This window comes from Serinus canaria, chromosome 3, assembly GCF_022539315.1.
Source record: "Serinus canaria isolate serCan28SL12 chromosome 3, serCan2020, whole genome shotgun sequence".
Classification (NCBI taxonomy): Eukaryota; Metazoa; Chordata; class Aves; order Passeriformes; family Fringillidae; genus Serinus; species Serinus canaria.
In genome coordinates, this window is record NC_066316.1 from 79031621 (window position 1) to 79052813 (window position 21193).

Genomic DNA, 21193 nt, shown 5'->3' on the forward strand with positions numbered 1-21193 from the left:
AGGGCACGTTAGGGCTGGTTTGAGGTTAAGCTGATGCCACTCAAGTGTTTTAGAATGTTACAGTGCAAGTTTTTAAAGCATAAAAGTCAAATAGAATTGTATTTTTTTAATGATTCATATGCTAGCTGTCTGATGGGGGTTTTTTTCTGTGGCTTTTGAATTAATAAAACTTGTAAAAAATAAGCACATTATAAATAGTAAAATAGTTAGAAAATATAACTTACAAACTCACAGAAATATTGGTGTATGTGTTTTGTAGCCAACCTGTTCTTTATACTGACTTTTTATAGATTTATGTTTTCAAAACTGTAGTGGAAAAAGACCAGTTTGTATAAACATATGCTAACTGCAACATTTGTAGTAGGTTGGAAAAGCACAAAGAAAGAAAAACTTTTCAACACCAGCTGAATCCAAGATGTATGTCTTTAGTATTCTCAACATTTCCCTTGCCAAGAGCTGTGGCTCAAGGCAAAATGGGCTGTGGTGACATGATTGCTGGTTCAGTATTGACATGGTCACATAGTTCTGGAAAAAAAATATATAATTGTTTGCAAGCTTTCCACCTCTATTTTTTTTCAATTTCTACATTGTCTTCTTCTTGGGTAGTAAAACCTATAGTAGTGAGTTTACACAGGATGTTTGCCTCTTCTTCTTGTAATAATTGGTGGTTTCTTAATTCTCATGATTCGTATTAATTACAAGTGGACCCTAACAGAAAGTTACAAAAATCAGCTTTTTTTATCTGACAGAGTTAAAATACTGCTGGTAGTCTCAGATTTTAAGACTAGGTGTCAGTGTCATCTTAGTGAGGAGTCAAATCCTAGTCAGCAGTTGTGCCATTTAGGCTTAATCCTAATAGGTGGTACCTGTACTTCTTATCTTTCTTGGTCTTTTAAGATGTTTATGTAAAACTCAGATGGATATGAGAAAGTTCTTATCAGGTGGTTATGAGATATGATGATTTCCTTACAGCTTTTCAAATAATGTAAGGATGGAGTGTTCTTGTTGGGCAGTGTGAGAATTAAGAGGTTACCATGACCTCAACTTTCTACATACAGTCAAAGAAAATTCTGATGACTTTAGAAGCTCAGCATGTTTCCATGGTTTTTCTGAGATGCTTGAGGCAGCCCAACTTTGATACTTCTTAGAAAACACACTGAAATAGATTCATAAAGGACAGTGTGATTACAAGTTTTAGAGAACAGTGCTTGTGTGGATTAAGTAAAATTAAAAACAGAGTCACAAGAAACAATGTGATTATATTGAGATGTTCTATCCAAACAATTTCTACCGCTATGGTTTTTAAAATTAAGAATATCTTATCAGTTGTGCAGGTTAGCTAGAGGTAAAGCTTTTGGAACTGGAACAAACTTGATCTACAATTTACTGATGTGTGAAATATCTGGTAAACTTTTCAAGGTCTCTCTTAAGAAAAGCTTCTCATTTAGCTCTTCTTCTCATTCAGCTTCTCATTTAGGCTCACCTTCGGAATGTTAGAAAAACATTCCGAAGGTGAGCCTACCCAGTTTTGCTAGTATGGAATCAATTTACATACAAAAGAAGCTAGCCTGTTCATATTCATACTGTTGATAAGGGGCTGGTTTTTGGGTTTTTTTTGGAGGGAGTTGAAAGTAACCTGTGTGTAATGCAGTTTGACTCCATGATCCAACATCTTGGCAGTTGGACATAACAAAGCTGAGAATATAGGAGTGAACACCAAGTGTGCCAGATCCATGCACAGAATTCTTCCCTGAGCAACATTTTTGCCTGGCAGATTATTAGTTTTATTTCATTTACTGCTCTGTCACCACTCTGCATACAATAGCACCCTCATGGAGCATATGCAATATGCCATATCCCACCTACTACTTGGATATTGCCAAGCAGAGGGGCTTTTAATTCCTGCTAGAGGGCCTTCCTCTTTCTGTCTTAGCAAGAACGTGGTAACTCCATGGCATGAAGTGGATCTCTTGGTTGTGGCATCCCTTGAGGAAAGGGATATATTTGTCACACTGGACACTTGGAAATGGTAGCAGCTGCGAAATGTGCTGTGCTGAGTGCCTTTCTGCAAGGTAGGGTCTAGTTATAGGGCAATTAACCTAGAGTCAAAAGAGAGCCATTTGCAGAGACCACCTTGGCCACCTTTGGGATAAATTGAGTTTTCCTCTGCAGTTTTATGTGGCTATAATTTTACTTCATGTAGATGTATTTGTGGTGATTTAAAATGACAGATCAGGTGAGTGTAAGGAATTCAGTGTGGACAAGCTTCCAGAACTGCTCATGTTTTCCTCTGTGTATCTCTCTGTTTTACTTGTGTGCTTCCAAGTACTTTGTCAAATACCATTTTGCCATGTCTAATATTCTCAGTGTGTGTATGTTGTGTGGTGTGTTGCTCAGACCTATTATTAAAAGTGGATGATGCTGCAGCAACATTACTGCACTGGATGACTGAGAAGATGATGATTTAGACTTGTAGTTCTTTGTAAGCTTGCATGTAAACATCTCCTAAATAGCAAAATAATTTCTTATGGGAGAAAATAATAACACTGCTGTGATGCTAACAAACATGAAAATAAGCTGAATTTAATTTCAGGAAAGTGTAATGTCAGCATGCTTCACATTTTTTGGAGACCCTTGTGTGTCCTTCTAGGCTTGAACCGTCATATTGGTTGCAGAGAGGACATAGTCAATAGATGATCAGCTAATAGAATTAGTGTTTTTAAAGCTGTTTTATCATCATGAATCAAACTTGTATAAATGCTTAAATCTTAACTTTCACCCACAGTGTGGCACTGCATTCATTACAAATGCATGCTTCATATGAGCGTATAAGTTGATATCTTTGGGTGTGACTGTTTAAAGATAATGTTTGTGTAATACACCAAGCTGATATGTTGCTTGCAGTTTGAGGTTTTGATTTTGAGTTACTTCATTAGCTATAGCATGCTTTCTTGAAAGACAAAGAGAAGAAGATTAAATATGTGCTCTACACTTACTTGATGTCTGTTCTTTTTTTTTCCCCAAGACATCTTGTTGCAGAAGTGCCAGGGAATAGGTAGAGAGTTAAACTAATAGCCTGTTTCACTGAGAAATATAAAGTGCATTTTAAAATAACTCCACGAGTTATTCTAGGCACGTTTAAACTGTTTGTTCTTCAGCTTTGAACTGAAATGTGCAAATTACGATTCAAGACACTGTCTTCCATATTGGACAGGTTGGAGACCTAGGTGATGTCCTTTCTACTTGCTTTTGTCATTTAAATGATAAAAAGAAATTGGATACTAAAAATTCCTGTCCTGTCTTACTTGCATGTCTGTTCCTGCTGTTTGTCTTTTCAAGATTTTCAAATAAAATTTGTTAAAGTGAGAAAAGAGAAGAAACTGACAGAAAGCCATGCTGAAGTAGTGGAAAATACTGAACAAAAGAGTCCCCATTCAGATTCCCAGTCTGGTATTTGATTAAATATGTTTTGATATATTTATTCAGTATCAACCTTGTATTATTAGTGTGTTTCCTGTAGAAAATCCTTAGCAAATTGTCCATTTGACCAAGCTGCCAAATACTTCTTTTATCATTTTCAAAAGAAATTAATAATTGTGTGAATTTTTGCTCAGTTGTTGTAGAATCATATATCACTGCATACTACATCTAGTGATGTAGTAGGACTGACAGTATTTCATGTCAGCCTGGGGAAAGGGGGAAGTAACTTCAAAAATCTGAACAAAATGTACTAAGCACATCTTTAGTAAATGGAAAGTCTGTGACATTTCCTGCATTTCATACTCGAGAAATATTAATATTCATTGTTCTACTTGTTTAATTTCAAAGACAGCAGTCACATAAGCATTTTACTTATTTTCTGTTGATGTGGTTCTTTTCTTTTTTCTGACGACTGTGCTGCTTTGTGCATGCTGCCCCTGGAATGGAAACAGCGGTTGGTATAAATGAAAAACTTAAATTGTTTAATCTGCAGGATTATTTTAGCCAGTGTAACTTTAGATTCAGCGTTTTATGTGAGTCATTTTGTTAACTGAAAAGAAACTCCAGCAAATAAGTAGGAATAATAAGCGTTGATCCATTAAATACTTCTGTATAAAAGACAATAGCAATTAACTTGTCCTGATTTAAGCATGTCATTAGTGTTAAATTCAAGCAGATCAGTAGTGTTTTGGAGAGCCATGACCATCAAATATTTGGCACTTGGTCTTTGGATCATGTTGGTGATCTAGTTTGTAGCCTATAGAACATCTCCCTGTATTAGTTTTCTAGAGTGTTTGTGCAGTCTAGAAAAATGTATATATATGTTTTCATAAGTCTCATTTGCATCAAATGGCATAGAAAAGCATCTCAGTCTGGGAGATAAATGCTAAAAATAAATTTATTTCTCAAATTAGGATTAATATTTGAATTATGAGTGATAGGAGAACTTCTGTACAAATTTCAAATTACTGTTTGAAAAGGTATCAGGTGTTTGCATTATTTACAATAGATGGTATGCTGAAAACACTTCTAGTTTGCCAGTAAGTGTGGGAGAATATAGATTAGAGAAGCAGTGCCTTGCTGGTGAATTTACACATCAGTTGAGGGGATAAAGGACCTATGCATTGTATCAGAATGGATTTCATACCATTTCTCTCCTTGCTGTACCAGCTTGCTTTAGGTATCTTGGATGTTTGAGCCATATTAAGTTCTGGTCACTTATCCCTCTACTCCTGTTCTAAATAGCAGAAGTGTTTGGCTTGATGTCCTAGACTACTCTGTCTTGTGTCAAAGTGAACTCAAAAGACCCATAACTAAGAGTTTTATCAAAATTACTCAATTTTGAAGCCTCTTCCACCATGACAATTACACCATGGCAAAATCCAAGACAGACCATCTGGCTAGCCTAAGGTATACGAAGGCTGCAGTGTAGCTGTCATGTAAGAGTCCAGAGGAGGCCACTAAGGTGGTTAGGGGGGTGGAGGACCTCTTCTATGAGGATAGGCTGAGAGAATTGGCTTTGTTAAGCCCAGGAAAGAGAAGACTTCAGGGTGATCTAACTGTGCCCTTGCAGTAGGTGAAGGGAACATGCAAGAAAGATAGAGAGAGACTATTGACAAGAGCATGTAGTGACAGAACAAGGGGGAATGGTATCACACTAAAAGTGAGTAGCTTTAGATTAGGAATTAGGAGGAAGTTCTTTGCTGTGAGGGTGATGAGGCACTGAATGGGCTGCTCAGAGAGGTTGTGGATGTTCCATCCCTGGAAGTGTTCAAGGCCAGATTGGATGGGTCTTTTAGCAGTCTGGTCTAGTGAAATGTGTCTCTGCCCATGGCAGGGGCATTGGAACTGGATGGTCCTTTAAGGTCCTTTCCAACCCAAACCATTCTTGATTCTTTGATCATGGGAGCAGTCTTCAGCATAGGTAAAACTTAATAAAACTGAATTTTGCTAACGTGAATGGAATTTGCTTTGCTGCTGAGCAAGTCCCCACAAGGGTTTGAGCAAACAAATGCAGTTCTTATATCTGACAGTGATAAAGACAATAGTAATTTATACTTCTGTACCTATGTTTTCCCACTTTTCTTTGTACCAGTCTACATGCTTCCTTTCAAACCTCGTAGTAAAAACCTTTTACTGTTGAAGTAGTTTTACTAGTTTTCTTTGTTTTCAGGTCATTTATTGAGCTCCTAGAACAGTGTAATTGAATACAAAGTATACCTGGATCAAGAATCTTTTTAAAAATAAGAAAAAAACTATGGAGAAGAGTAGTTCTAGTTCCAGAGGTTATAAGTATTAACTTTAGTTTTTACTTACAAGTAGAAAATTAGAAGTAATTTAGTGTACAAGAAACTGAACTGTATTACTTTTTCAGAAGTGTCACTTTGAAGTCTCACATCTCATTCTTCTCTTTATTCCCTGTCCACTATGCATTAAAATGTGTAATGTTTATGTACACTTAGAAGTAGTTCCCTCTAAATCTTCCAGTGCATCTCGCAGCAAGGCTTTGTCTAAATCCAAAATGTTGGAAAAATTTCATAAGGACAAGAAATATTCGTACTTGAACAAAGAAGAAGGAGCCCTCGCTTCTGACAGTCCAGACAATTCTGAGGGTAAAAAATTTACTGTATTTTGTATGATATTAAAAAGGTAAAATGACTCAGTTCTGACAGTCTTGGTCAGATTAGGAAAAAAATAAGCTACTCATTGAAGCAGATGTTTGTCATTATCAGTTTGAGTCCTTTGTATTTATGTTTTCAAATGTTTCTTTGCAAGTGTGGTAGTAAGAAATATTCTTCAAAGTGAAACTCAGATTCTTATTTTAATTAATTTCAAGAGTCTGTACTTTAAAAAAGAATACCATATATCATTAGCCTTCCAAAATGGTGATTAGAAACATACAGGTAGCAAAATATTTGGCATGTAGTATAACTACTTAAGAAGCTTTTAAGAGAAGTAACAAATACCCACCCCACAAAAACAAATGGCTCTTGCTAGCCTCACTGAAATCCATGGGACTGTTCAAACAGCCAAAAACACAATGAAGAGACTGTTAAATCCATATGAGTTGATATTTTTTCCAAGTTTGATAAGTTTCTCAGAGTTCAGGTTGTGTAGGGTGAGAGAAAACAAATACTGTTGCCTCCACTAGCAGTAAGGGGTGTGTGTGGGTGTTGAGAGTGGCTCAGTTGCAAAGTTTAATGGCTGCAGAGACAGTATTTGATTTTCAAATTATTAAGGAAGGTGCTTTTTAAAAAAACCTATGATTTGACTCAAACCCTGCCTAGCAAAATATTTAAAAATTATTAGATAGCTTACATAAACCTTCTGAAGCCTTCAAGGTCAATGTACATCTGCTAAGAAATTTCACTCCCTATGTGATGATTTAAATTAAAAAAACACAGGAAAATGTTTTCTTTAAACTTTTGTTCTATTAAACATTCTAATTGGGTTTTTTTACTGTTGTATAATCCCTTCTCCTTTCTTGCAAATCTCTACATAGGAAGTCAGTTGCAGTTAGCACTTGATTCTGGTAATGTATTCTCATTCAAAAATAGGGTGTTGGAGGTCTGGTGAGGGTATGGCTAATCTAAAGCTCTGCAAAAAACTTGTGACCCAGCTGCAAACAGACTCCTATTTGCTGTCTTGATAACTAGAATAGAGTGCTATCTGAGTAAATTACTTTAAATTACTGCATTTGACCACCTGAGAAATGGGCTATTGATAGTTTTTTTACTTCTGTTCAGCACTTTGAGCTTTCCATTTTCTGCTTTTCAATGTAGCAATATGTATTTATTTAGGCATTAACTTTCTGCACATGTGGAGCTTGACCTTTAGACAATGTCTCTGACATTTATTTGTTGCATGCAGGGCAAGTCAGTCAGAGCTCTATATTGAGGACAGAGCTGAGGTTAGATACAGGGATGTGGATTTCCAAGGTGTGGAATCTTCTGCACTTAGCCTCCCAAAGAGATGTGCAAGGGGACTTTGTCATTAAAATCCAGAAAATAAACCTATTCTGTTTTTTTAAAAAAGAGGCTCTTGCAATCAGAAGGAACATGCTGAGGGCTGCTGAGTAGGGAGGGAAAAGGTGTTGAGGCTCCTACTTTCCTGCCTTCCCTCACTCTAAGTACATTTTCAGTACCAAAGGGAAAGGAGTCTCCATTGTCATGATATGGGCAAGTATGGCATATTTAAATGGGACGTATGGGCTTGTGTAGAGAGCAGAGGAAGATCCCAGAGCTGAAGCACTTGGTCAGCACATGGAAGACTGATGTAGTGTTATTGATGGATGGATCTCCTCCAGGCTCCTGCAGCAGGAAATGAGCTGGTGCCAGTGTCTTCACCCCTTCTGGTGTGCTCAGTACAAGGACACAGTTACATCTCAACATCATGTGGCCAGGCAGGATGAAAAATTCTGAGTGTTACCAACTGGCAATTCATGTTGGAAAAAACAGACTTAGTTTCTGTTCCCTTCTGTGAGAACTGTTAAATAATTTCATGTGTCCTTTGATAAAATGCATAAGTAGTTTTTCTCCTATCCCTTCTCCAACGAGAACTTATTCAGATTCCAAGTATAAACGTGTGTGTTTTGCAGGCAGGGAAAAGGGAGATTTTTAACTAGGAGTGTCCTGCAAAATCTGGCTTTTAGTCTTCCATAAGGAAGTAGATATGGCAGTGTTCTGTCTGAGAGCCAGCAAAAGGTTGTTAAGGTGATGTTGAGCCCTCACAACAGTGAAATTGCAATTAGGAGAGAGAGCAGCTACAAGTTGTAGTTGCATAAATGTGTAGAATGGCATAACTGGTGGTCATCAGGGACTTTTAAGAGACTTTGATTACTATTTTTTTCCTTATAGCCTTTAAGCAACAAATGAAATGTAGCTGCCAAGCCAATGGCTTAGCAAGTTTAAAAAATCTGTGGTGATCTGAGGTAGTAAATCAAATAAAATGGAGTGGGTTTTAAGAGAGAAATGTCAGTTTCTGTATAGGGTCTATGTGTAAGATTGTCTTTCATGAGTAATGTGACAGTAACTCAGTTGCATTTGACTCGTGCTGGACTTCAGGCATGTGTGCAAATATGAAGGATAGGAAGATAGTGTTTATAATAGCTTAATTAATTAAACAAAATTTACATATAGAATCAGTGGAAATTAAATGAACACGACTCGTGAGACCGCATATCTTTGCAGTTGCAATGCGAGATTAAAACTGGTGGTTCTGGAGGGAGACTTGAAGACTGATGTGTCATACAAGCAGCTTTTAGATGGTAGTAGTCAAGAATATTGCAACTTTTTTCCCAGGAATGCTTGAAGCCAATGGAAACTTTGTCAAGATGCAGAACACTTCACAGCCTGTGGGAGAAAGTCATGAAAACATGGATGTGAAAAAGATGGAGCTTGAGAAAAGTAACGGAGGTGCTGCCTCTCTGAGTAGAGACAGCCTGGAAACAAATGGTGAGAACTGAGAGCCCAACCATTTCGTCAAGTTAACTAGATCTAAATAAGTTACTATTAAAAGCAGTTTACCTTAATTCATTTCAAGATGGGATTCTTCACTTCTGTCAGCTGTGTCATGAAGTCTCCTAGTACTAGTTTGTGATGATTTGATACCATTAATACTTATAAGTCTGTCTGTAGTTGTTGTTAACTATTATGGCTGTTCTGTGTGGACATGCAGCACAGACACAGTTTATTTTCTGTTTTGAAATTTAGATTCAGTTTTAGCTTCTGGGCCTAATCAAAGTATTGTAGGAGTTGGATTGGATACCTTGGAAGAACAAGAAGAAAAAGAGATCTTCTTTGCCAAGCTTGAGCGAGAAGCTTCCTCTACTATTGATTATTCAAGATTAAATAAAGAGCTGGATTCTAATGATTCTGTCATACTGGCACCATTTGTACGGTAATTTAAAGGGAAGAAGAGTTGTGGACTGTATTAGTGGGCACATGTAGATTGGGTATGGCCACTGAGATCCTGTTGGATGATATTCTGTATATAATTTCAGTCAGTTTTTTGTTTGTTTATTGTGGTTTGGCTTTGTTTTCTTCAAGACAAGGAAAGAAGTGAGCTTAATAAATAAAAGTGAGAGCATGAATTAGTGATGAGTGGGTGTAGCTCTTCAGTTTCGTGCATAACTCAGTAGTAACAACTCAACATTCATAATTGTAAGGAGTAACTAAACAAAGAGGTAACAACTGATAATAACAAGGAAATAGATCAGTAAACATTCTGTGTCACTTTAGATGTGATATTACAAATGAATCTAGAGGAAAGATACTTAATGTTCATAGACTAGGGCAACCCATTTATAAGCAGTTACATGAAAATCAAACATCTGTGAGAGAAATGGATGAAGTGGAAGTTCAGGCTGCTGTTGCTGAAAATGCTGAGTTCAGAGGCAAATTCTGACGTGAAAACAGTTGGAGGAGTAGAATTCTGGAGAGCTTTAGATAAGGACAAAACTTCTGTTTTATGGGAAAAGGGGAAAGAAAGGAGAGGTGGGCAGTTTTAAAAATGGTTGTGTTAATCCAGAATGACAGGGTCAGAACAGGAGGCAAACCTCGATGATAAATTTTTTGGGAAGTTAATGTAAATGTTGAAGAGAATGCAGAAAGGGAGTGGTTTTAAGAGTTAGATTGAGAATTTTAGCTGGGAAATACTTTACTTTAATAATTGCTGACACTTTTACAATTTTTCTTACCTTTGATTTGATTTGTTGGCCAAATTACAATTTTTTCTTTTATTATTAATTGTAAGAAGTATCAGAGTGCAGAGTTCCAAGAAAAAAGTATATTTATTTGCTGTCCAAAAAGAGAGTAGAATTTTCATTTTATTTCTCAGAAATGAAAATGCTGAAAAAGAAGAAGAACCTGCACATGAAGAGAAATCTGGTAATACAATCTTTTATTTCACCTGTAGTTCTTACATCAGCCTTTTAGGCTGTTGTTGCATTATGTCTGTGCAGCTGTTAGTCATACAGAGGGGTTAAGGTGTTTACTTTTGCTTCTGTGCTTTTTCTTTTCTTAAGTGGATTTTTAATCTATTGTAAACCAAAAGACAAAAAAAAAAGGGAAAAAAAGGTAGTAAAAAGCCTGCACCATTCATTAATGAAAAAAAAACCTCTGATGTTCAAATTTTATTTACTCCAGTGTTTTAACTGTCATCTGTATTTTTGTGCCATCTTCTCATACCTGAGTTTAATCTCTCTAATCTGCAGTATTATTCTTATTTGATTTCCCCACAAAATTTTCATGCTCCATTTCTTGCTTATTTGTCTTTCACTTGTCACATCTCTTTATTTTATGCTTCATTGCTGTCATATGATAGTGTCTATTCATGTAATTTAATGGATTGTATTTTCAAATTTATATATTCAGCTGAACTTTTGAGAGGTCCTGTTGTCAGGATTGAATTTCTCAAGCATAAGGAGGATGTATTTGAAAACCATAAACACATAAAGAACACATTATGATCCAGTGTTTTGCAAGGGTTCTAGGTTTAAGTGTTACAGATAATGCAGATACTGGAGCCTGTTAACCACAGGAGCTGAGTGGGAGAGATACAGCAAAAGAGAGCTAAAACTTGTGAAAGATCTAGGTAACTGAAGGAAAGGCCTTTGGCTGGCTTGTGAAGTTCATTCTCTGACACACTTGGGTTTAAATAGTGCTTACTCTTGAGAGTGGCTTTTGGCCCACCAAAGCAGGTCATAAGAAGGCAAATTACAGATTCTGAGCCTCAAAACTGCTGGAGTTGTCAAAGTGAGTGTACAGAGTACTTTATCTACAGGGTTGGAATTGCATCATTTAACCCCTAAGTGAGAGAGAGTAATTGAATAAAAGGGGTCAGTTCCAGTACACCTTGAGGAGACAAAGCATATCTGATCACCAGGCAAGCTTCCTTTGAATTTAGAGATATTATGTGTGACTTTCACTACAGTTTTAGTACCACACTCAGTTTTGGAAACTTTCTGTTGCCTTTGTAAAAGGAGTAACATTAGCAGTAGCTGTTCTTAGACGAGGCATTGGGGAAAAGGAAATAGCTGTCTCTTAGTGCTTTATCTTCCTTCAGTATTCATTCTATCTGACATTTATTTTTACTCTTTTAGGTAACTACAGTGAAGATTTTGAAGAAGAAACAGATACTACTCCTGCCCTTAAAAGTGAGGGAGATCAGGTGAATCAAAACATCGTGTCAGAAGTTGATATAAGTCCTCAAGAACAGGTATAGCTTGCTAAATGTTTCTGTTACTTGCAGGAATTTTAAAAGTTCTTCAATATGTAACTAAATATGCGATGCATACTGTCTGAAAGAATATAGTGGCTCTCAGACTGTATCTTTCTATTAAGGATATGCACTTCCCTGTGCTAGATCATAGACCTTTTTTCTCAGGTTAAGTTCTTCACAGGGTTTCCTGCTTACTCCTCCTTTGAGTTAAGAAACGAGGGTGGAAGTGCACAAATGATGAGCTCAGGTGGACACTCAGCCTCAGGATGGGTAGTGATTAATCTCTCAGAGCTTTTGAGCTGCAAGTGACACAGACCACTGGAATTAATTCTGTACAGAGAAGCTTTTGGCCAGAGGACCCAAAAGGCTTACCTCTATGAGCTGTGAGGGCACTGCTGTCCATTGGCTTGGTCAGGTGTTCTGATGTGTAGCACATGTTGGAGCACATGGCTGCATCCCTGGAGCACACATTCAGATTTGGGCTTTTTTTCAAAAGAAGTCTATAGAACATCCTATATTCATTTTCACTAGGTAAACTTATTTGGTTTTTTTGTTCTTTTTAAGTAAATTTATTAGACTGGTATTTCTAATAAATGTTTGAAAAGTTAAAATGGAGCTGTAAATACTGTCCTTACTGCTACTTAAGTTTTGTTTCTCAAGTTACAATAAAAGAGAACCAGGAAGGTGCAAAAATGCTCCTCTATGCAGAGGAGCTTTTAATTTCTATTCACTTGTGAAAAGATTTATAGAGTACAGGATGTTGAGAACTTTATGGCATCCTAAGGAGGATTTTTGAGAGAGGTGCATATTCTTGGAGAATGGATAACTGCTTAGCTCTAATTTCTAAAAACTGGTTTAGGTATTGGAGCAACTTGTAAAGTTTGTCCAATTTTTTTTTCCCTGATAGTCAAAAAGTAATTGTGTGTTTTTTGGTTTTTTTGTTAGGAAGAAGCAAACACTGGCATGCTGGCTAATGGTAAAATATAAACTTTGTTCAGTGGAAGATTAAATGGAACTTTTTGAAACTTGCTTACTTGATTTTTACTATTTTGATATTTTTCACCTTATTCTATTGTGTTCTACTGGAAATGTTGAATTTAAATAGTTAAAAATAGTCTACATGTTAACACTTCAAGGTGATCATCAATGTATTTTTATATTTATTACACCTATTCAGAACTCAGACTTGTAATCAGAGTTCATTGGTTTTCCACTAATGGCAATAAAATAATCTACATAGTATTTTTTGTATACTAAAGACATCAAGCTCTGGTATACTTCTAATTCAAGTGTAATGAAGTATAAATAAGAGAATTTGTGTTTTCTTTAACATTTCTCTTCTTAGTTGTATTGCTTGATTCACAAGATTCTGCTGTAGAGCTTCAGAAGGCCATTGAAATATCAGCTGTAGCTCCAGGTGAACATGATCAGCCTGAAGAAGTCAGTGCAGTTGAAATGAATGAAGCAGGTAAGGGGTGCTTTAGAAAAAGAAAAAAAAAAAAAAACAAGGAAAACCCCACCACACAACAAAACTGAAACCCTAAAATCTTCTTTTGTTAAAATGGGTAACTCCAGTGTCTTCACTTCTTAGATTACGGGGGAACATGAGGCCCTTGGCTTTTGCCAAGAAATTTTGAAAGCAGGAGGAAATACTTCAGGAAATAGTGATGTTTCTGCCAAACACTTGGTTATTGCAGAGTAGTTTTTGATGCTGCAATTTTATGTTTAAATACCATCCCCTCTGGTTATGTCTTATATCTAAGACATAACCAGAGGGGATGGTATATCAGCATTGAGCTGAATTATTAAATACATTCTCTTACCAAACTTCACACAACAGTACAGGCCACTTTATTCAGATTATGGCTGTGATGGCACCTGTTCAAATAGTCATTTAACATAAGCTGTTAATTTTGGTGCTGTTAAAATATTGAGATGGGAGAGAATGGGAGAGAGGAATGCAAACTGTAGATGAGATTGTTTAGTAGGTACTAATTAACTTGGCAACTTTTCTTTTTATAGGAAGAATGAGATTTTAAATTATTTTTTTAATGTAAGTGATATCACTGTTTTTCTCACATAATAGACCAAGCTAGTAACTGAAACAGAGACTCCAGTGGGATGTGTCCCAAAGCAGAAAATCCAGTAGTGTCTGTTACAAGCCTGCTTTTTCCTCAGGTGCTTCCTATGGACAAACCACCAATGACATGGAAGCGCTATACCAGGCATATCATCACATTGATCAGTCTTTGGGGGACACTGGCGAGCAGGAACTGCACAATTCTGCAGTGGCAGTCTCAGAAAGCTTGGGGCAGAGCACTTCACAAAATAAGGACATCTATGCAAAAAACATGTCAACTGTTGATTCAGGTAAATAGCTCAAAGGAATGCATGTATTGTACAAGCTTGTAAAATGAGTGAACTAGTAATATATATAACACTCCATTTATGAAAATTTTTAAATGTTGTCCTTGTAACAAATATTTTTCCTAGGTTGTTTTTAATTTATTTTATATTTATTTCTCATTATTTAGATTTACCTACTGTGGAAGAATTGATGAAAACAATTACAGGACATATGTATAATACCAGAAATTTTGATGTGGACTCTGAATGGTATTTATTTCAAGATGCATTTTAAGAATTGTAGTAATCTAAAGCTGCTAATGATTTCTAAAAAATAGCTTACTAAATAAATTATCTGTCTCTTTTCTTTAATTAAATACTGAAGTTTTGTTACATCCTGCACTGGCATTAGGGCATTTGCAGAGAACTGTTAAATGAATTATACAGTGTTAATGGGTTTAGACCAGGGATTCCCATACTTACTTCAGGTAATAAGAAGTAATGTTTGTCACATCATTTAGAAGAGCGTTCATCACTCTCACAGCTGGGATCTCTGTCTTCCCAGTCTTGTGCTCTTTCCCCTTCCCCTTACAAGGATTTCAGCCCACATCCTATCCTAGTTCTCCAAACTCCATAATCTTAAATTCAAATCCTCTTAAGATCAAACCCCACTGTTGTGATGCTTACTAACCTATGCTCCATACTTCCCCCTTATTTGCCACAACTGTTCTGTCTAGAGCAGACAGCATAGGCCGTGCAACTGTCAGAAATACAGCTTATGCTTAGCAGATAACTTCAGGGAGTTTATCATAGTAGCTGCACTCAGCAGAAATACTGCTCATTTTTTAATTAGTGTTAATTGCAGGCTTACAGGTGTTTATCTTGCAGCCAATTATGCTACCTCCACAAAAACAGTTGCTGCTGGGAAGCTTCTCTTTTTACACAGTGTGGGAACAAATCTGTATGACTAAATCTGCAAGATGGGTCTTAAAAGAGGCTTAGTAGCTCTTTGAAATTCAGGCAGTTTTTACAGCTGATACATAAGGGAAAAGCGCCCCACTTTTTACAGAGTGATAGAAAAGCCAAGGGCAAAAGTCTCATTATATATGACTTCTTTTTTCTTGTAGTCCTGTGAAACTGGTAGGCAGCACAGACAATGACCTCATTAGCCATTCACCCTTTGAAGACCCCCAGAATAATACATCTTGGGAGAAAAACTTAGTTGAAAAGTTTAACAGAGAAGAAAGCATCTTTCTACAGACAAGCGTGAATGACGGTAACTTTCAGAGGATGACTGAGAAAGAAATTCCAACCAGTGAAGTACAGCCTGATCTACTAAGAGAAAACATAGGACAAGACTCTCTGCTTTCACAAGAAAGCAAAACTAAAAGAGTAAGTATTACCAACCAGATTTTTGTTATATGGAAGTAATTTTTAAAGGTATGTATTTTCAGACTGCCTGCACTTGATTATGTTTTGATGCTAAGAAATTGAGAGACTGTTGTTTTTTTTCTTGAAATTCTCATGTTGCCATTGCTGCCGTTAGAGGTCACCAAATCCAGTCTGCATTGGGACCAGGGGGATTCTATTTGTCCCAGCCCAACATGTGGAAGGTTGCTGCAATGCCATGTCTCCAGCTCAAGACAGTGATGTCTCTGAGCATGTGAGCATTGGAGGGACATGTGTAAATGAACAACAAGCTCAGAACAGGGAACATTTGTACAGAGAGAGCAGTTAGAAATGCAGTTCAGTGAGAATATAGGAGGGGCTGCAATGGTCAGTGTCCAGCTGAGTCAGACAAGTGTGCTGGCCAGCAACCTGGTCATGTCACCAGCTTTTTTAATCTGTTTTTTTTCCTCTATTTCCCAGACTTGTTTCTTTACCTATATTTTGTTCTTTCCCTAGAGATCCTGTAAATTTTTCACATTCTTACAATCATCTCAGACATCCCAGAACAAGATTTATGTAATCCCAGATCTTCTCCCTGCATCCCCAAATTATTTTCTCCTTGCATCCTGTAAATTAGTTTCACATTCCTTTAGGCAATCACCTTTTGTGTGTGCAAGGCATTGCAGGGACAGAGGTTTGGCTGATTTATCCTGGTGGATTGCCCATCAGGGCAAACAGGCTAAACTTTTTCCTTTGTTGGTCTTGGCAGTTGTGTGCTTTGTTTTTGATGATCAAGTTTAGCAGAGTTTCTCTGCCTGCCACTGTTCCTTTATTCATGGCTGGGTTTCTGTATTCACTGTGTTTATTAGCCTTTAGTCATGACCTACCTTCTTTGGTAAGCAGAAGACCCTGCAATGTACAGTACCATTAAAATAAAAATACAATTTCCCAGATCAATTAAATAGAGTCAGTACAAGTACTCACCCTCTGTAGTTCTGAGGTAGTACAATTCTGCAAAATTACTTACTACTAATTTGCTTAAAAACAGTGCTTGCCATCACCCTGAGTCTTATTGTTGTGTAATTTTGGTAACTGGTTCTATGTTTGCCACTGGTGAATGCTACCCTCAGCTTACAGCAGAGCCTAAACCTTGTTTTAAACCAATGTGTTCTGTCACAGGCTCTTCGGTCTTGTTCCTTGAAGAATGAAAGATCAGAATCAATGTCAACCAAACCAAAGTTATATAAGAATATTAGAAGTCCAGCACCTGTACATAAAAAGAAACCTTCACACAGTCCTCATGGACTGGTTAGAAGTTCTGGCTATGGGAAGCCCAGTTTACTTTCAAAGCAGTCTTTTCCAGTCAGTGAAAAGAAAACACCAAAAGAAACTTTCAAAAAGACCTGTATGAAAGCCAAAAGTCCTGCAGATAGAACAAAATCTAAAGGTAATTCTAAGTTTTGAGAGTTTTAATTCTGAGTTTAAGAGCCAGAGAGGTTTGCTTGTTGTTCTTCACATTAAAAAAAACCCAAATGTCATAGAAAAATCTCAACTCAAATGCAGTTAAGCACTGATTTTTTTTTTCTGTATTAGCATGAAATGGCTGTGAGAGAGACTTTTGTATGAATCTTTTTAGTCTTGCTTTATTTCCACTCACATTTACCACCGCTATGTTTGAGACTTCACCTATTGTTCACCAGTAGGACCGAAAGAGTACAAAAAGCTGGTGTTCAAAAATTAATATCTACAAGTTGACATTTTTCACTACAGTAAATGCAAAGATTTGCTGCCTCACTAACTTGTATGTTTGAGGCTGAATTCCTGTTCTCAGCTGCTTCTTTTGATCTTTGCTTTCCTAGAGTACAAAAGAAGTACTAAAAAGAAGTCCTATTTTCTGTTCATGTCTCTTGGAAACACTATGTAAAGGAGAATACCAGTGTAATCCTGTGAAAGCTGGGTTGCAAGTAAAGGACTGAACCTTTTTATTTTGGGGTGAAGCCTGAAGAGTTTCATGAGATAATTCATCTTAAGCTTATTCAGCTTAATTCAGACAATGTTTGCCATCCCTGAGGCATGAGCAAGTAACTCTACAGCTATCCAGACTTTTGTGCACTTCCAGCATGCAGTGCTTTTAAAAACTCTGCAGGTAGTGTCAGGAAAAGCAGTTTTAGGGAGGTGCTTCAGTGGCAGCTGTTGAACTGAAGGACCTCAGTTCCTCAGTACATTGATGTCTCTCCCTGAGGAAGAGGTTTTACAGCCTGGTGAAGATGGTAAAGTGATTGACCAGTACCAAGAAAATAAGAATACAGGCTTCATTCAAACTTGCTCTTCCCTCTCTAGCTATAACTGTTCATGATAGCAATTTTGTGTGATTTCAGAAATTAGTCTCACCTGGCTGCATTCTGCAGGGGCCTCTTCTATAGCTAGGAGGAGAAAAGCATTGAATCAATCAAGCAATTGCCAAGTCATCTGTGCTAAGGGGGCACCTTTCTGAGGCGTGTGTGAGACTAAGAAGGCATGAAATTTGGAAAAGAATCATTGTCTGGTGGGATTTTTTTTCAGATGTAACATTCCTTAGCAGGAGCAGTTGAAATGGCAGTTGTAGTTACTATCAGAAGGCTGAGATGTGAACAGTTCCATGTATGTTAGTGACTCTAGAGGGATCTTTTCTGATTTCTTACTCCAGTCAAGTTGTTATTTGATGCAACAAATAAATGTTGTTTCTTTCTATACTGTCTCCACTCCAGTCTATTTTAAAAATTGCTGTGTCTTATCTTCTCCATAGCTTGAAATATTTTGTGTTTATGTATACTTAGATAACTGGCCGCTTCTGGAGTGGAGGAGTGAGGTTAACCTTGTTTCATGAAGGATTTATGCTGCTTGTTTCAGTTGTTCTCTTGGGTTTTGTTTTATCTTGTCAGCAGTTCCTTACTGGAAAAAAAACCCCAAACCCTTCCAGTTTTTCCATAGTATATCATTGTTCTCAAGTTTCTATATTTGATTCAAAATACAGGTTGTAGAGTACTTTATATACCTACAGGCTGGATCACATGAATACATATTTTTCATAAAGGACATAAAATTCTGGATTTAATTTGTTCTATTTTATTTTCTGCCTAAATGAAGAAGCCTTATTTGCTACTAGGATTATAAGATCAGCAGCAAGTGAACCAACTTTGGAGGGAAGTATTAACAGAGTTTTGTCTGGCCAATCAGTTGTTAATAATCTTGGACACCAGGCTGTGGATTATAGCAGGCAATATCATCATGTGAGTAATAACCAGTGATGCTTCTAATTATAGCATGTACAACTTGGTTTGCAAGCCTGTTTTTTCAAAGCTTTTAACAATTATCACAAGGTTGGCAAATACTGAAGTAGTGAATGAAGACTTCCCTTTGGTCAAATACTACTTTTTGCTTTCAAAATATGCAAATTTTGAAAATATGCAAAATTATACTGCTTTTCAGTTGCTTGGATAGTGCTGTTGCTTTGGTGGTTCTATATAATTAAAGTCACTTATTAAATTCTAAAAATTACTATTTCATTTTTAAAGAAGGGTTAAATATAACTTCTACTTATAATACTCTGCTGTGAATGTTTAAACAGTACTACTGTTCAGGGATTTTTTCCTATTTGCATTGCATTAAATATTTAATAGTACCTTCTGACTTCTCTAGGATGACTGAATTTACAGTACCATAGTGGTTTTTTCTTCTCCCTTATCAACTGCATAAAAAACCTATTCATTGAATACCTAAAGCATTGCTGCTTTTCTAAAAATAAGATGCATAATATAATAATTATGCAATATAATAATTAAAGCAATATAGTGGCTGTCGTATGAAATGTATTTGTTTCTTTTTGGATTTTCTGTCTTATTTTCCTCATAAATATTTTGCAAGTGAGAAGGTCACTCATTAAAATGAATATAGGATGTTTTGCTATTCAAGTGTTGGGGGGGTTGTATTTTGGGTTATTTTTTCAAGTGCCTTGTGTTGTTTCTGACAGCTAGACAAACCAGTTAAATAAAACTGATGAGCAGAGTTCTGGTAAACAATCAACTCAGTGTAATGTTTCCCTGGATTGTCTACCCTAGGACTTATCATTTTCCCCTCTCCAAAGCTGTGATAGAGAGCTGTATTTGTTAAAACGAGTACAAGCAGCAGAGGAGGACCTGAACAGAGCTCGGGATTTGATTCAGCAGCTGGCCAGCAAGCTCTCACAAAAAGAGAAGGAGATGGAGGCCAAGGTAGTGGAACTGAAAACACAGCATGAAAAGGAGCTTTCCCATCTGGGTCAGGAAAACTATGTTCTTCAGAGTAAGGTACTTTATCATCTTGTATCCTGTGCCTATAGAACAGAAGAAACATTGCTTCTGAAAATTGAATCAGTGTTACTTTAGATGAGGTGTTGATGAGCAGAAAATCCAAATTTACACAGACACTGCAATTTTATAAATGCCTAACTGCTGTTAGGTTTATTGCCTGTAAGACGTGAGGTTTTTTCCCTCGAGATAAACCATGTTATCCTGAGTTCCCTTACTTTGATATTTTGAGAGTTTTTGCAAAGATTTAATTCATTCCCACAGATACCACTTGTTATAGATAAGTACTATATGCTGAGATATTGTTTATAGTTCTTCATGCATTTTTCAATGTTGTGTTTTGTCTGTATGAAATATTCCCAGAGTTATTCCACTGTACCCTTGTTGAGGATAATTCCCTGCATCATAACAGACCCTCCTCTCTAGAGGCATAAGAACAGAAACTTCCAACTTCTCCCAAACATTTTATACCTTTTCTCTCTTCCATAATGCTTCTGTAAAACTCCAGTAAGAGGCACTCGTTGATCTGCTCTCGTACCATAATGAAGAGTCCACAGTCTTGTAGAAAAGTCCATGTTGCTAACAAAACTTCCTAATTGTGTGCCTTTTTCTCAAAGCTAAGAAGTATGGAGGAGATTACCCAAGAAAAGAGGTGGACCCATGCAGCAACAATTCCTATAACTGAGGAAAAACTGGCCCAAATACAAAAAGAGATTGAGGATCAAGAGGTCATTATTCAAGGTTATCAACAGGTAACACCACACATCATGTTGAACTGTGTTCCTGTCCAGTTTCAGAAGCAAAATTGTTTAATGATTACTACTTTTCTGTTGAAAACAGGTATCTTGTTTTCTAAAAAATGGGTGGGATTTGGATGTGAAGGGCAAACATATTGCAGGTTTAAAAAGTCTTTCACACGTCTAGTTTGCATTAAGTTTTTCCACAGATCCATGTAAATGTTCTAAATTGTAAAAATCAGTAACTTTTCAGTTGAGAACTGGGGAACTACTCTGTGGTCAATGAAGAACCACAAACTTTTTGTCCAAATGTAGCTGAAAATTAGTACATTTAAGCAGCATTTGAAATATGAAAAGATTTGGTTTTTAAAATGTTTTTCTCAAGATCTGAGCAGCAGATTTCAAGGTAACTTTATTAGCATGCCTGATTTGTATTACTTAGTCAAGTGGGGAAATAGATAGTTCAGGCTTATTAATCCTTTTGAATACTTGCAGCTGTAAAATCCAGTGGGTAGCTCAGCCAGCTTCCAGATGATGCTCAGCATAATTCCTTGATATAAACACAATGTCTTTCCAATATGGCTGTGAGCATCCCAGACAATGATGGTTTGTGTCCCCAGGACTGAAGCATGGGCAGGCTGAGCTCTGATCTGTCAGCACTCACCCCTGAACACATTTTTAGAATATAGTTGGGAT

General features: G+C 36.8%; 1 protein-coding gene across 3 annotated transcripts in view; it reads left to right on the forward strand.

Annotated features, from left to right (window-relative positions):
* CEP162 (centrosomal protein 162) overlaps window positions 1-21193 on the forward strand; it is a 44341-nt gene that overhangs the window by 6760 nt on the left and 16388 nt on the right. For 2 of the 3 annotated variants that reach the window (XM_050972632.1, XM_018918748.3), the window contains exons 5-17: window positions 8781-8933; window positions 9192-9378; window positions 10318-10367; window positions 11582-11697; window positions 12646-12676; window positions 13046-13168; window positions 13879-14070; window positions 14235-14316; window positions 15174-15438; window positions 16615-16882; window positions 18562-18704; window positions 19533-19760; window positions 20378-20512. In XM_050972632.1, the coding sequence (XP_050828589.1) occupies window positions 8781-8933; window positions 9192-9378; window positions 10318-10367; window positions 11582-11697; window positions 12646-12676; window positions 13046-13168; window positions 13879-14070; window positions 14235-14316; window positions 15174-15438; window positions 16615-16882; window positions 18562-18704; window positions 19533-19760; window positions 20378-20512 (1973 nt within the window). Of the gene's footprint in view, window positions 1-5948; window positions 6093-8780; window positions 8934-9191; window positions 9379-10317; window positions 10368-11581; window positions 11698-12645; window positions 12677-13045; window positions 13169-13878; window positions 14071-14234; window positions 14317-15173; window positions 15439-16614; window positions 16883-18561; window positions 18705-19532; window positions 19761-20377; window positions 20513-21193 lie in introns of those variants that run through there. The other variant, XM_050972633.1, reaches the window with a different exon arrangement.